Consider the following 16118-nt stretch of genomic DNA (forward strand, 5'->3'; position numbering starts at 1 on the left):
GGCGGACTTGGTCAACATCATCTAAAAGAAAAAATGGATTAGAGATGCAATGGGCCATGTGGGAAGGGCCATAGGCTTATCTTTCGGCGACTACCCAGAGGACTTTGTAGCCCTTTTCCATTGCATAGAAGCCCGTGGGCGATCGTTGATGGCTTCAAGATCTCCTAATAGGCCCTCCACCAAGTCGATTACCAAGAAAAAGCCTCATAGTTTGCACACGAGCCCTTGCTCGTCTAAGGGGGTTCGCCGGTTTTGCATCAGAGGAGGTCCTTGGGGTAGATCAGTTTCCTAAATGAAGATTATTTTCTGGAATGTTAGAGGGGTGGGATCCAAACACAAGAGAAGGATCATCAAAGATACTTGTGGGAGATGCAAAGCGGACGTCATTTGTCTTCAAGAAACCAGGGTTTAGAATTTCTTTGATTCTCTGCCAAGCATGCTCTGGAAAGAAAAAGACGCGAAGTGGGTCACGCTGGACGCTATTGGACATGCTGGAGGAATCTCGGTGGCATGGAAATCTTCATCTTGGTCCGTTCTCCAATCCTGGAATGGATCATTCTTTGTGTCAATAGTCCTTAAAGAGATTGCTTCTGATTTCTTGTCTTAATATAGCAGTCTACGATCCAAATCAGGAGGACAAAAGGGAAGAGTTTTGGGAAGAATTGAATGAAGCTAGGCTCAAATTCGACGGCCTGTGGTGCATAGGGGGTGATGTCAATGTTACGAGATATGCGGCTTTCTCATGCCCTCTTCCATGCGCTCTTTGTCACAATGGATTGACGATCAGGAGTTGGTGGATCTCCCCCTGTCTAGATCCAGATTCACTTGGTCGAATGGTAGGACCATCCCGATTCTTGCTAGGTTGGATCGTTTCCTCGTCTTGGTCGAGTGGACAAAAGCCTTCCCTCTCGTTTCTCAATCTCTCTGGCCGAGAGCTACCTTAGATCACATTCCGCTATTCCTTGATGCCGAATTTGATAATTGGGGGCCAAAGCTATTCAGATTCAAGATCTCCTGGTTAAAGGTTTAAGGTTTCCAGTCTATGATCAGGGATTGGTGGATAGGATTCAATGTTGAAGGGTTCGCAGGATACAGGCCAAGTACTACGCTGAAAATGCTCAAGGAAAAGATTAAGGGGTGGAAAACCAATGATCTTGGGAAAAGGGACTTGGAAACTTCCCAAATTCTGGCTGAATTGCAGTCGATTGATCGCAACGCTGAAGATTCTCCGATGTCAATAGATACACTTCTTAGAAGAATTCATCTCACTCGAAGTTATGCAGCCAGGGTGTTTGAGCATGAAGTATCTTGGAGACAAAAATCTCGATCTTAATGGATTAAAGGAGATAAAAATACTAGGTTCTTTCACTATATTGCTAGCGCTTGGGCCATAAGTAACAAAATCTGCAATCTTGTGGCTAATGGGGTTCGACTAGAAGATAAGCACAATATCTTGAAAGAGGTAGTTCGGTTCTATTCTGATCCCCTTCATAGCGAAGGATGGCAGCAGCCCAAGTTAGACCTTTTGCATTTTGATTGTATTTCTGAAGTGGAAGCCAAGGGTCTTGAAGGGCTGTTCTCGCCTGAAGAAGTGAAAGGGGTAGTGGACGCCCTGGGAGGAGATGAGGCTCCCAGTCCTGACGGTTTTCCGATCACTTTCTTTCGAACGTTTTGGGAAGTGATTAAGGAAGACATGATGGCTTTCTTCTTAGAGTTTCACGCTAGAGGTCGCCTTTCGACAGTTCTAGGGGCTTCCTTTATTGCTCTCATTCCCAAGTCTCAGGGTGTTGATTCGCTGAAGGACTTTAGGCCGATCAGTCTTTTGGGCAGCCCGTATAAGATTTTGGCCAAAGTCTTGGTGTCTCGTTTGAAAGGGGTTCTAGGCGACATTATTTTAGAAAACCAAAGCGCATTTATCTCGGGAAGGCAAATCATCGACAACGCTCTTATCCCCTACGAATGTTTGGACTTGAGTCATAGATCGGGATCTAAGGGTCTTCTTTGCAAGTTAGATATTGAGAAAACTTATGATCATGTTGATCGGGACTTTCTCCAATATATGTTGTCTCGAATGGGGTTCGGGTCCAAGTGGAATGGTTAGATTAAAGAATGTTTATGGTTTGCCTGTTTCTCGATCCTCCTTAACGGTTTCCCGAAAGGGTTCTTTAGCAGCTCGAGAGGCCTTCGGCAAGGTGATTCGTTGTCTCCGTTCCTATTTCTTATTGTCGAGGAGGCCCTATCCAGAATGTTGAGATTAGGCCAAGAAGAAGGTATTATCAGTGGCTTCAGGGTTAAAGGTAATAATCTCATATCCCACATCCAATTTGTAGACGACACCCTCCTTTTTTATGAGGCAGATTTTGAAAAAATCAACAATCTGCGTACAATCATCAGGTGTTTTAAAGCTACTTCGGGCCTTAAAGTCAATTTGGAAAAATCTTAGATGTTCGGTGTGAATATGAAGGAGGAAGAGCTGCATCAATTTGCTGATTTCTTTCAATGCTTTGCGGGAAATTTTCCGACCACATTTGTCGGTCTCCCCCTCCGTATTGGCAAGCCCCCGAAGATTTTATGGGACAAAATTATCGATAGGTTTGAAAGGTACTTAGCCAGATGGAAATGCAGATATTTGTCGCTTGGTGGTCGGCTCACGTTGATTAAATTAGCACTTTTGAATCTGCCCCTATACTTCATGTCTCTCTTCAAATGCCCGCCCTCGATCCTGTTGACGCTAGAGAGATTGAGAAGAGATTTCCTGTGGCATGGGAAAGAGGAGAAGAAAAAATTTCACCTTGTTCAATGGAAGGAGGCGTGTGATCATGTGAAATTAGGAGGGGCAGGGGTCAGATATCTGAAAGATATGAATTGGGCCTTTCTAGGTAAATGGACCTGGAGGTTAGGGACGGAAAAAGGGACAATGGAATATGTTAATCAAGTGCAAATACGGTAGTTTAGTGGGAGGATGGTGGACCAAAGATTCCTCAGCTTATCATGCTTCTTGTCTTTGGAAAGATGTCTTATTTGTAAAAAAAGAGGTGCTTAAAGGAATTAGATTTGTTGTAGGGAAGAGAGAGAACATCCGGTTCTAGGAAGACACTTGGGTGGGAGATGTGGCCTTAAAAGATGGTTTTCCTAATATATTTCGTTTGGCTCCTAATCCTGGTGCATCACTAGCTGACTGCTATTCCTTTAGAGGGGACGAAATTATTTGGAATCCCAGCCGCCGCAGAAATTTGCTAGATAGGGAGATTGAAGAATATGCAGCTCTTCTTGGGTGCATCAGCAGTACTAATCTAGATCTGTCTGGAGAAGACAGGCTCCTTTGGAGTCTCAACAAGCTGGGAAAGTTCTCCACTTCATCCTTTTACTGCTGCCTCAGTAGTATCCCCTCCCCCTCGGTTGATTTAATGACTCATCATGTGTGGAAGTATAAAGTCCCCCCTAAGATAGCGGTCTTTGGGTGGCTGGTGGGTAAGAAGAAGGTTCTGACCAAGGTGTTTTCTAACGTTAACGGTGGCCGTAACAGCCACCATCATTACCATTATGATACAAGCCGTAACGGCCGTTACAGCCCCTGTATCAGCCGTTTTTTATTTTTTGAAAAATGTAGTTACTGGACCGTTACGGCTAGTTTTTCTGTAATGGCTGTTATGGCCATTTCGACCCCGTAACGCGTAGTGGTTATGACAATTACCGTTACGTAACGGCCGTTACGTAACCAATTTTGAATACCCTGGTTCTGACTGTCGACAATCTAAGAAAGAGGGGAATGATTCTCACAAACATCTGCCTATGTTGCTTGACTAATGAGGAATCGGTAGATCACCTTTTCATCCAATGTCCCTTTTTCAAGCGGGTTTGGATGGCAATCATATAGTGGTTTAGTCTAGCGTGGGTGTTTCCAGATTCGATGAATCGACTTCTTAAAGCTTGGCATGACCCTTCCCTTGGGAAGGAAAAGACTATTGTTTGGAGAATTGCCCTCCTGGCCGTCTGGTGGGCAATATGGGAAGAAAGAAATGGGAGGTGCTTCAACGATATCTCTAACTCGCCGGAATCGGTCCGGTGTAGAGTTCATCATTATTTAGCTGAATGGGCCTCTATCTATGTTAACTTAGATGGTTGTAATCTTTTTCCTTTTCGAGGGTGATCGTCCCGCTACCTTAGCGGCCTGATCTCCTCCCCTTTGTTTTTGCTGTTTTTTCCTCTTTATAAAGTATCAGTTATCTCTTTAAAAAAATGGTAGTTAGTGTGTGGGTGTGTAAATATCCTTTTATTGATTATGGGACCCTTTAACGAAGTCGTAGAGGATCTCTCTCTCTCTCTCTCTCTCTCTCTCTCTCTCTCTCTCTCTCTCTCTTCTATTTGTTTAGGTGTAATATACCTGTTTCCATTGAATAGTTGCAGAGACAAAAATCAAAGCAGTAAAAGGATACAACCCAAAATTACAACCCGAACAAGGATGAAACCAGTGTTCGAAATATCAGTATCGCACTATGTATCGCACCCTTGGGATACAGATACGTATCAGTTATCGCACGCGATATATCGTTTGTATCGCATAATTTATTGCACTTTTTGGGAAACATGGGGAAACATTGAGGAAATGGTTAAATTTTTTAATGAAACTCTGGGGATTGTTAAAAAATCCCTTAATACACACTTCTAAATCATAACATCTCAAAAAAAAAAATATGCACATAATGAGTTTCCTTTGTATAGGGTCCTAAGCTATGCAATGTTTAACTGAACTAATGCAATTATATTTAAATTGGATGCATAATATTTATAAATATATCATAGTCATGTATGAAAACACAACCAATTCATTGAAAAGCAAAAGAAGAACTGAAGAAGTAAAATTTGAGAAATATACATATCAATGATGGGAACTAGTTGTGGTCTAGACCCACATAGAGTTGTGTCGTGCCTCATAATCATCATCTCCATCTCAATTTGGAAGCAGTTTTACATTCCTCCCATTGGTGTGGCCTACCATGGTTTTTTAATCAGGCAGCTTTTGTATGTACAGATCATTGGATGAACGGTGGATTTTACATTTATAGCATGTCAGATGGAAAATAAATGACATGGTGGACCCTGAAGTGACGTCACCAAGTTCTATAGGGCCCACCATGATGTGTGTTGTATCCACACCGTCCATCAATTTGGAGATATCATTTTAGGCCATGAGAAAAAGAACGAGTCAGATCCAAAGCTCGAGTGGACCCCACCACAGAAAATAGTGGAGAGAGGGACGACCACCATTAAAAATTTCTAAGGGGCCACGAAAGTTTTCAATCAAGCTGAAATTTGTTTTTTCCCTTCTTTCATGTCTGTCTTAACTTATAAACAGGTTGGATCTCAAATAAACATCATAGTGGACCTTAGGAAGGTTTCAACAGTCGTCCCTCTCCCCACTGTTTTCTGTGGTGGGGTCCACTCTAGATTTGGATCTGACTAATTCTTTGCATCATGCCTTAAAATGATATAGCCAAATGTATGGACGGTGTAGATACAACACATACATCATGGTGGGCCCCACAGAACTTTACTCGGTACGTTATAGCGCCTAGTTACGCAATCCTCTTCCCCATTTGTATACTGAAATCAGGCAATCTTTCCAAGCAACCTTCGTGACCCTGGGTAGTTCTGTGGGCGGGCCCACTGTGATGTATCTGTACATCCAAGCCGTCAATCCCTTTTCTCAGATTATTTTAAGGCATGAGCACAAAAATGAGGCAGATCCAACGCTCAAGTGGACCACACCAAATAATAAGCTTGGTTGCGTTAAAATGCACAAAGCATTAAATGTCAATTGCTTTAATGCTGGTGGTCGGTGCTCTGTGGGCCCACCATAATGTATTTGTTTCATCCATTCCGTTCATCCATGTTTACGAATCATTTTAGGGATTGATACAAAAAATTATGGGGATGTAAATTGTAGGTGGACCACACCACAGGAAAACAATAATGATTGGATATCCACCATTAAAATCCTCCTAAGGCCCATTGTACTGTTTATTTGACATCATCTGTTGATTGGGTCCTAAAGACCCAGATGAAGGGAAGAAATAAATAGCAGGTTGATCCAAAGCTTTTATGGCTCCCAAAACGTTTTTAATGGTCAACGCTCATTCAACACTGTTTCCTGTCATGTGGTCGACTTGAGTTGTGGATATGGTTTAATTTTGGGCTCAACACTTAAAATGATCAGTAAAAACGGATGGACGGTGTGGATAAACCACATACATTAAAGGTGGGCCCAAGTGAGTTTAATGAGTACCATAAGAGCGTACTGAGTAACGCACCACGCACCGATCGGATTATCACGAAGCGGATTGCGTACGGAGTAACTCAGCATACTGAGTAAACTCTGTGGGGCCCACCGTCAGTCATGAACTGTATCAACTCCGTACATCAGCTTTATAATATAATTTTAGGGCTTTAAACCAAAATTTAATCATATCCAAATTTTAAGTGGACCACACCACCTGAAATAGTGTGAATTGAAGTCTACCGTTGAAAAGTTCTCGGGGCCCACAGAAGTTTTAGATCAAGATGATATTTGTGTTTTCCATTCATCCATGTCTGCGTGATCTTATGAACAGTGTGGATGACAAATAAACATCACCGGGGGCCTTAAAAATCTTTCAATGGTGGAAATCAATACTTCCATTGTTTCCTTTGGTATGGTCTACTTGAGCTTTTGATATACTTCGATTTTGGGCTCAACCCCTAAAATGATCTAGAAAAACGTATGGACGGTGTGGATAAACCACATGAATTCACAGTGGGCCCAACAGAGTTTACTCAGTACGATGAGAGTGTACTGAGTAACTCAGTACGCGTCCCGATTTCCATTAAACCCATCCGCGCCCCTCCTTCACATTCCCTCTCCTCACGAACGGAGCGACATTCGCAGCGAGGTTTCCTCAGTCCGGCCTGATTTCTCGCCGGAATCTCGGAAAAATTCCCGCAGACGCTCTCCAATTAGCGAAGAAAGAGGGAAATTGTTGTCGAATGGCCCATCTCCGATCACCGATCTTCGCTGCAGCATACAGGTACTCTCCGATTTCTCTTCTCTCTCTCTCTCTCTCTCTCTCTTTTAAAAAAAATTCTTCACATATACGTAGCTTTTTATGGTCGGTTGTGGCCATATCGACAATATATCTTGTGATATCGACGATATATTGGCCGATATCTGGATTTTGGATTTTTTGGTATCTTCCGGGGGTTATCGCGAGGGTTTGATCTCGCAGGGGTGTGATAACGATAATATCGGCCGATAGTATCGATATTTCGAACACTGACTTGAAACTATATAAACATTTACATTCTTAACCCAGGTACCCATTCTAATACATTTCTTTTGGATTTTCAAACTACTACTTCCCATGAGCCTTGTTTGTGTTGGAAGCATCGCCTATTATGTTCCACCCCATATATTCTAAAAAACTGCCAACAAGACCAGGCACCAAATCACTGACTTTTCCTTAGAAACCCGTTGTGCTAAGCCCAAAGTGAATCTACTCCTGATTGTGACATAACCTAGTTAACACCAAAAGATGTTACAAATGCGAGTCAAACTTGCTGCACAAAAGGGCAATGAATGAAAAGGTGATCTATCGATTTTGCATTGTTCATACACATTTGGCAAATGTTGGGGAGGATCATAGACCTTTTCTGGAGATTGTCTATGATTAAGATTTTCTTTTACCCAACTAACCAAACAAAAAAGCCACCTTGGAAGGTGCATTGTAGAACCAGAAAGCATGAATGAAATGTTCTCATCTTCTTTACCTCCCCCCTCGCTTGGACACCATATTTGGAAACTATAATTTCTTTCCACAACTTGCGCACTTCGGATCCAAATCTCCACTGCCACTTTCCTAGCAATGCCACGTTCATAGACTCCAACACTCTAATGTTTGCCCCACATCGGAAAATAAATTGCACATCTCTTCTAACTTTATTAAGTGGAATTTATGCTTTTCTCTGTCCTCTCTTTATAAGAAGTCATGCCTTAACTTTTCCAGCCTGTCCAAATCTGACTTCAGACACTTAAATAAAGACATGAAGTAGAGGGGAAGGTTAGAGCTGCGTTGCTAAGATTGATTCGACCTCCAATTGATAGATGGCGGCTCTTCCACGTCGTCAACTTCCCCTCGAACCTTTCAACTACCCTACTCCACAAATGTTTTGCCTTTTTTCCTAAGCATCGCCAAAGGCCCAAATAAATGGATAGAAAAGACCCAATTCCACACCCAAATACATCTGTAGAAGTAGATACTTCCTCCTTGGATAGCCTAATGCTTAGCTTCTCACTTTTTCTAACATTAATCATTAGTCTTGACAGGGACTAAACCTTTAGTCCCCCGCTCGTTAGATGAGCTGGTGGAGATAGTGTAGTATGTGTGAGTGATCTAGGGTTCTACCCTTAGTAATATTACCTTTCAAAATAAAAACAAAAAACTTTAGTTTGGACACCTCTTCGTAACATTTCAAAGTTTTCCTTAATTATCCACCATCAATATTTCTGCATCACAAAATAGAATTGTATCATTCGCAAATTACAAATGAGATATCTAGTCCCCCCCTTTTTTTTATATGACAATATGGTGTCCCCACTCCCTTTTAGGTGAAACTAACTCTTGTGGATGCACACAATCACCTGCAAACCACGTGCATCGGGTAATCCCGGGGAGGGGAATCGAACTCGCATCCTTGTGGAGCAAACCCACGGTGCTAGCCATTCGCAAAAACCCTGTGTGGGTTTCCAGTCCCCTTCTTGTGATTCTTTAAAACCGGAGATAAGACCTGCCTCTTGACCTTTTGCTAACATTCTACTTAAAGCTTCCTCTACCACTACGCATTTCAGGCCATTATTAAGGTTAGCTGCATGGAAAATGTGCCCTAGCCCAAAAATTGGGCTGGTGCACTCATTAGGTGGAAGCTTCATGTACATTGAATGTGGACTGCCGTTCATACTTCCATAACCGTTCATTTTTCTGGAATGCATTGGCTCTCCATGACCTGCATGAGTTTTGGGCCTAGGGTGCATTACTCGTAATAGAAAAAAGCTTTTATCGTGCACATGTGGGTGGCACGGGCATCTATGGAGCATTTGTTCTTGGTGTCTAAGATAGGTTCGTTCCTCATCATCGTCTAAGCCTTCACCGAACTAATTGGTGTCAGCCAAGTAGCATTCCTCATAAATAATATTGTTATTAGAAGTAGGCAGTCATTATTGTGTTGCATTAATTCTTCAATTGCAAACACAACTGTTGTTGTAGGCTAGAGATGAACTCTTTTCTCTTATCCTCTTAAAAAAAAGAACTCTATTTTTCTCTTTTTCATTTTCTTTTTGCTCTTTCTTTCCTTCAACAGACCCGCTTAACCATATGTGAGGGGCATGATGGCACCGAGACATCAAATGGACATGTATTGATCTTTCCAGACATGATTAGATACAGGTTAGACCACATGTTACATTCAAGTACCTTTTGGTTGCTTGTGCATCAAACATATGAAGCTTCGACATTGTTTTCCTTTGAGGAATGGTAGTTGCATAGGGCTGTGCCCATTTGCTGGAGTAAAACACAAGCACCTTACAGGTGCCAAAGCAGCGCTGACGTTTGAGATCCAGGTTGCATCAGGCAGGCTCCACAATGAAAGTGCCATGGCCTGAAAATAAGTCCTGTCTACTTGTCAGGTCTGCCACGTGTTCGTGAAAAAAAAAAATAGAGAGTTAAAAACAATGACCAGTTTCCCCATTCCACATACATGTGCAGCTCACCTGACTGGTGGACCCTCCTATTTATTTAGCTAGGCCACATTCACCATGGGGCCTGCCTGATGAAAAGCTCAAATATCGCCATTGTCTACCACTGCCATTCTACCACACATGTTTGGTGCTTGCTGATGCCTGCCTGCAAGTAGTGTTTCTCCTTTTATTTTTCTAGATTCGTTCCACTGATTTTAAACCTGTGCAAGTTTACAGGGGATTGACGCATTTTGATGTCGACACATTTGTGGAAGAAGTACTCGTGAAAGACATTGAATGGCTACCTGGAACATCTGAAACTCTAAAGGGTTCATGCGTTTTCGTATGTTCTCATGGGAGCAGAGATCGGAGATGTGGTGTTTGTGGTCCTGCTCTCATTACGAAATTCAAAGAAGAGATAGATGCACGTGGCCTGCAAGGTCAAGTGTCTATCAGCCCCTGCTTACATATTGGGGGCTATAAATATGCATGGAATGTCATTATATTTGGTCCAAATCTCGATGGAGAACTGCCAGGTCATTGGTAAGTGGAACCCATTCACTTGATTTATAGCTTATCTTCTATGCCAGTCACCTGTTTATGGTTTCATCTTTTATTTCTAGTTTCCAAAATGTTCGGGGAAATTCATTTGCATAGAATAGTTGAAGAAGTATAGTTTACTGAGATGCATGATTCTGAACAAGTAGGGCCTTCTGCGATCCAGACTGTGATCTGATTGGCCCCACCATGGATGCGGGATGGGCCAAGCTATCTCAACTTCGAAATTTAAAAAAATCTTATAAATCTTTGGCCTATAGTGCAATATGTGAGATTTTTAGGGCATCTTCCTGTCCACCATGATGTCCATTGATCAATTGTGTCTTCAGACTGGATCAGTGTAGTATGGTCCACACTGTATAGATGTCCGCCTCTGTTAATTCCTCAAAAGAGTATTCTCTTGTTAGTTTTCATGGTGTGGTCCATCAGATCAAACGACTGTAATCTGGATCACTGCACTGTGGGCCTTACATGTACAGTATTGCAAAAATCTCAACAAATGATCTTTATACTTAAAGAAAGTCCCTCCCTCTCTCCCTCCCTCTCTCTCTCTAAAATGTTTTAGAGTAAAATGGATTTCTAGTCATCTGGTTATGTTTTTCACAGGTATGGGTATGTCGCTCCAAATGATGTCCCAGTTTTGCTTGAACAACATATTGGCCGAGGAGAAATTGTAGATGCACTATGGAGGTAGCTTTTCATTCCTGAATTAGCTCATCTTGATTTCAATATTTCTGATTGTTTTCTTTCTGCTTTTCTGTATCAAAGGTAAACTTTCTTATTCCAAGGAAAATTCAATCATTTTATGTATAATTTAGAACTTTTGAAATAGTTAACTGCAATACAATTTCTTAGAGAGAGTTTTGTGCATTAGGATGCATTCCTTGACATGAGTATCACCTAGTGGCTAGTCTGGGATGTTGGAATTAGTTTGGCTTGCTTGATTTTCATTTGTCATTTCTCTAAGAGAAGGTTTGAAATTGGTGTATCAGATTCAGGTATCATATCATTCACCACTGATATGGCTCTGTATTGACCTGTATTGGGCTGTTTATAAACACAAAAAACAAAGGTAGGATAACACAAATCGGGGAAGCTTAATTTATGAATAACAACCCCAAATACAAATACAAAGTCAAATATGAGGGAACTTCAAAAAAAAAAAAAAAAAGGATAAATAAGAGGGAACTGTTGGGAATTCACTTGCCCAAAGAGAGGGTATATCCAATGGGAGGAGTCATGACCTTTCCAAATAAACTACAAGAAACTCTCATCGAAGTGGAATAGAAATTCTTGATTGCCTTTGCTAGGTGTACATAAGGGCATATATAGAAGAGGGTCACCTTATGGGAAAATTCAGTCATCGTTGACCCATTGGACCCTGCTCCAAGGTGGTTTGGCCAATAGTGGGTCAAGAAATATTGAATGGTGATGTGGGCAGGGGTTTCTGAGGAATACAACATCATTGGAAACTATCATCGACGACATCATTGGAAGCTAAGGTTCATCCTTTGCATGTCCGGGGATTTCATCAAGTCATATTTGAATCTTCCATCCTTTCCCAACATTGAAAATCTTCTTTTACCTTATGGTGCTACTCTTTTCCAAGCCTTGCCATAGTGCTTCAGTCGCCCACAACCATGCTTCTTGTCTCACTATCTCTTTGGTGGGCCAAGTTGAATCCACTATCTTTGGGCAATATTGCTGCATCAGTCTTCTCACTGTGAAAAGAACTCACCATCCTGTTTGGTTTTGCAACCCTTTCCCATAAGGCTTTATTAAAGTTTCCCAGTTCTTCATAAACCATGTGTTTTCAGATCCCAATTTGCTTTTCCAATAGACAAGTTGTTGAGTTATTCTCCATGACCTGTAGATGTTGATAGCACATCAGGGATTTCGATAATCTTTGGCTAATTGAATGGAGAACTAATTTCCAAATCATCTAGATTTAGTGGGCGACTAGGGATTGATCTAGTTCTTCATGGCATGCATAAAGATAGGTGATGTTAAAGATGGGATTGATCCCCATCTCTTTCGGTCTGCTTAGCTGATATTTATTTGGCCCAATTTTCTTTGTGATACGGCAAGGCCTTTGTTTTGTGCTCTTGCTTATGATATCTACCCATTGGGAACTCTTCCTTAAGTAAACCATTACCAAGTCATAGTCTTCATACTCCAAATATTGATGATGTGTGTTTTTGATCTTTTTACATTGATCATAAATTTTTTTTTTTGGAAGGTTTGCTTAAACTTGTTGATGAATCGGACAAATATGGCTAGCAAGCTCTTTCTCTTCCTTGCTACTTTTTTTGGGATTAAGTAAGGGACTAAGGGTATATGGTCCTAGACTCTATGGAGTTTCAACACGAGGTCATGGGTTCGAGCACCCCTTGTGGTTTGAGTGCGCGAGAGTGTGTGGGGGAGGTGTGCGTGTGTGGGGGAGGGGTGAAGTGTGTGTGTTAAAAAAAAGGTATATGGTCCTAGATGTGGTTTGTGCCTCTACCATGTGCTACTTCAAATGGCGTCTTGTGTGTAGACCAGTTCTTAGAAGTGCAAAGGCAAATTTGACTTGGTTAAGACAAAGTTGCAACTATGTAGATTGCAACCTACGAGGCTTTGGAGTAGATTGCCTTGGGATAGATTCACAACTTCAATTTAGCCATCAGTTCGGGGGTGATAAGTATTGTAAGAGTGGAGTTGGGTTCCCATGTGTCTCTACAGGATGCACATGCACGGCTCACCAATTCTGTCTTGGTTGAATTTTAAGGTTTTTGGCACTCCATGGAGTCGAATAATCTCTTTGAAGAACAGGTAGGCATTAGGGCAAGTGTTAGTGGTATTTTTGCAAGGGTTATGAAATGAGTTATTTTTGAGAACTGTTTTTTTTTTTTTTTTTTGAAGCGATAATCATTTTATTAGAAAAAGGCTGAAGCCAAAGAATACAAAAGAAAAAGAAAAATAAAATTATGACCAAAAGACCCTCTACAGTTCTGACCACTTAACAGGAAACTGATTAGAATCTAAAATATTAGTTGCTTGTGCCCACTCCAAAACATTCAATTTCACTCTATTGAATACTTCCTCGAGACGACCTCTTCGATTTCTGAAATAGTAATTGTTCCTTACTATCCAGATGCTCCATAAACCTGATAGGAGACACAAATGCCAAACTTGCTTCTTTACCTTTGTCCCCTCCACGCCAAGCTAATAAAAACTGATTTATTGAACCTGGAACAATGCATGCAATTTTGAACAATTGAAGAAACCATCCCAAAGCTTTGTATCCAAAGGACAATGAATAAAGAGATGATTGACCGATTCCCTCGTCTTGAATGCTTAATAAACGAACATTTGGAATAATCATGTGATGCTTACCAAGTTGTCAATGGTAAGTACCTTATTCCTCCCCAAACTGATCTCTTTGACTGCCACCAATCATCATAAAAAATGATTTTACCAAAATTTTTTCAGATTTATCTTTTGGCCACATGATTGAATCTGCCTCTGAGATGGATGGATGACAATTTGAAAGCATATCTAACAACCTAACCAATTCATTCATATCTTCATCTTTCAAATTTCTTCTACAAGGAGCCCAAGTAATTTCCTCGCCATGAAAAGAGAAACAATAATCAACCAAAATATTTCCTCCTAAAACACTCGAAAGAAAGATATAAGAGAACCATTAAGCTTGGGGGCTTTATCCCTTCACAAATTTGAAATAACTTGATCTCCTCATTGATCGAAACTAATCAATTTTCTTCTTCCTCACTTATAAAATTAGAACCCATTACTGATGGTTTAGATAAATTGGGTGTCTTAAAAGTCCTATAAATGTACCTGTCAGGAGAGTTGAGATCTGTGTCCTATTGTGATTTTATTCTAGCTAGTCACATGTGCATGTTGTGTGCGTGCATGGGTGTGTGTGCATGTATGTGTTTGTGTTCGAGTGCATGTATGTGCCTTCATGCATACACATGAGCGTATGTGTGGGAATTTTAGCTTCTGGTTAGCTGGATAAGGTGTATTATCTCTGGTTCTGCCTTCTCCTTTCTTGTAATTGCTTTGTGGCTTTTCAATAAAAAATCCATTCATTAAAGAGGGCAAATTATCCAGAGAAGGTCATTACTATTCTTCTTTGGATAAAGCGATAAAAGCTTCGAGTTAAACCACTTCATTGCAAATTGCATGCTTGTTTGCTTGTGTGTGTGAGAGAGACACTGATTTCCAAATTGGGTGGTGTTGTTGCGTAGTCAAATGGGTTGGGTTTGGGTTTGGGTTTGTTTGGCCGGACCCGGCTGTTGTGAATATATTCCCCCCTGCTTCCTCGCTATATGTGTGTTTATCTTATAATATAATGTAAGTTTAAAACTATAAACTTAAGTTATGATGGTTGTAATTTGGTTGTAGTAAGAGTTTTAATTTATATTTATTAGGAGATCTAAAATGTGGTTGATTGCTTATATTTTTTCTACAAAATGAAAATATTTTTATTTTTAATTTATTTATTTTTATATTTTTTAATTAAATTGGTCATGTGGGTTGGGTTTGGGTTGGCCTTTCAACCCCTTTAATAAATTGGTTGGGTTTGGTTTGAACCTAATCTCATTATGATTGGAACCTAACCCGACCCAAACCCAACCTTACATGATCCATTGCCACACCTAATAGTGGGAATTGAAAATTTGAAATAGTGCACTCAAAATGGAAATGGGTGTAAGGAAATCAATTAGGGATGTGTAAAAAGTGACTCCCATAAATCATAATGTTCATTATCTTTTAGCCGTGGGATACATTTTACCAATAAATAATTTGTCACCGAGTCATCTACTACTGCTATAATTTTTGGTCGTTGTATATCAATAATTGCAATAAACATTTTATTATTTTAAATAATGTTTATGGACATTCAGCAAATTTGACTTTCAAAAGAAACCATTGATCTCATCTTTATATTTGTGTCTACTGCTGACACACATGTCAATGTTCAAGTTTAATAGGTTCATGTTTTAATGTATGGCTGATTCGCTTATGTCCGTGCAACTTTCTTTGTATGGGGACTCTTTATCTATTGCATTGATGGATCTTTGTTTTCTTTAGTTTGATGGGCTTTTTCTCAATGATTTTTTGTTATTTGTTAAAGAAAAAAACATAGGTTCATGTATTACTTGTGTAAGAATCAAGATTAGTTAAAAAAATAAAGTTTTGAAGAGATGGAAAATTAAAAAAATATATAAATAAGTGCAATATAACTATTTTATCATTTGAAATAATCTAGGACTTGTTGTCAAATCAGTCTTTCAAAAGTCACCTTGTTGTACACCATGTATTCATGTCCAACACCACTACACATGTCCGTGTTCAAGCTACAATGTTACATCGGCTAATTTATTAGCTATGCAAAATTAGAAGCGTATAAAATTCTCAAAGAATGGAGAAAAATGTTACTTTTCAATTAGTCATAGTAATATGTCGGAGCAAACTATATTCAAGTTATTACATTCTTCGAGATAAATGGGTACAAAATTGTCCAGATGGATCATGCATTGGTGAGAATTCTTTCATGGCATGACCTGCAGTTAGTTTTCAACCCATCTAAGAAAACTATTGCAGTTAATCATAGAATTCATGTTTAATCATGAACCATGTCAATTGTATCTGAATTGAATCATATGCTGTGAATTGTCAATTCTAGCATTTTAACAAGAAGTCATACTAATATTTGGAGGAACTTTTACCGAGAATGGGTTCTAGCAGTGGATGCTTTGTGCCTAACTATTCATGTACGTGTGTT

At 40.2% G+C, this 16118-nt stretch overlaps 1 protein-coding gene across 1 annotated transcript in view; it reads left to right on the top strand.

Annotated features, from left to right (window-relative positions):
* The window catches only part of LOC131255233 (altered inheritance of mitochondria protein 32-like), a 32121-nt gene that overhangs the window by 15286 nt on the left and 717 nt on the right, over positions 1 to 16118 (top strand). Inside the window, exons 3-5 of the mRNA XM_058255926.1 lie at positions 9391 to 9476; positions 10004 to 10309; positions 10931 to 11014. Coding sequence (XP_058111909.1) covers positions 9391 to 9476; positions 10004 to 10309; positions 10931 to 11014 — 476 coding nt within the window. The remainder of the gene's footprint in view (positions 1 to 9390; positions 9477 to 10003; positions 10310 to 10930; positions 11015 to 16118) is intronic.

Source organism: Magnolia sinica, chromosome 9 (genome assembly GCF_029962835.1).
Source record: "Magnolia sinica isolate HGM2019 chromosome 9, MsV1, whole genome shotgun sequence".
NCBI lineage: Eukaryota > Viridiplantae > Streptophyta > Magnoliopsida > Magnoliales > Magnoliaceae > Magnolia > Magnolia sinica.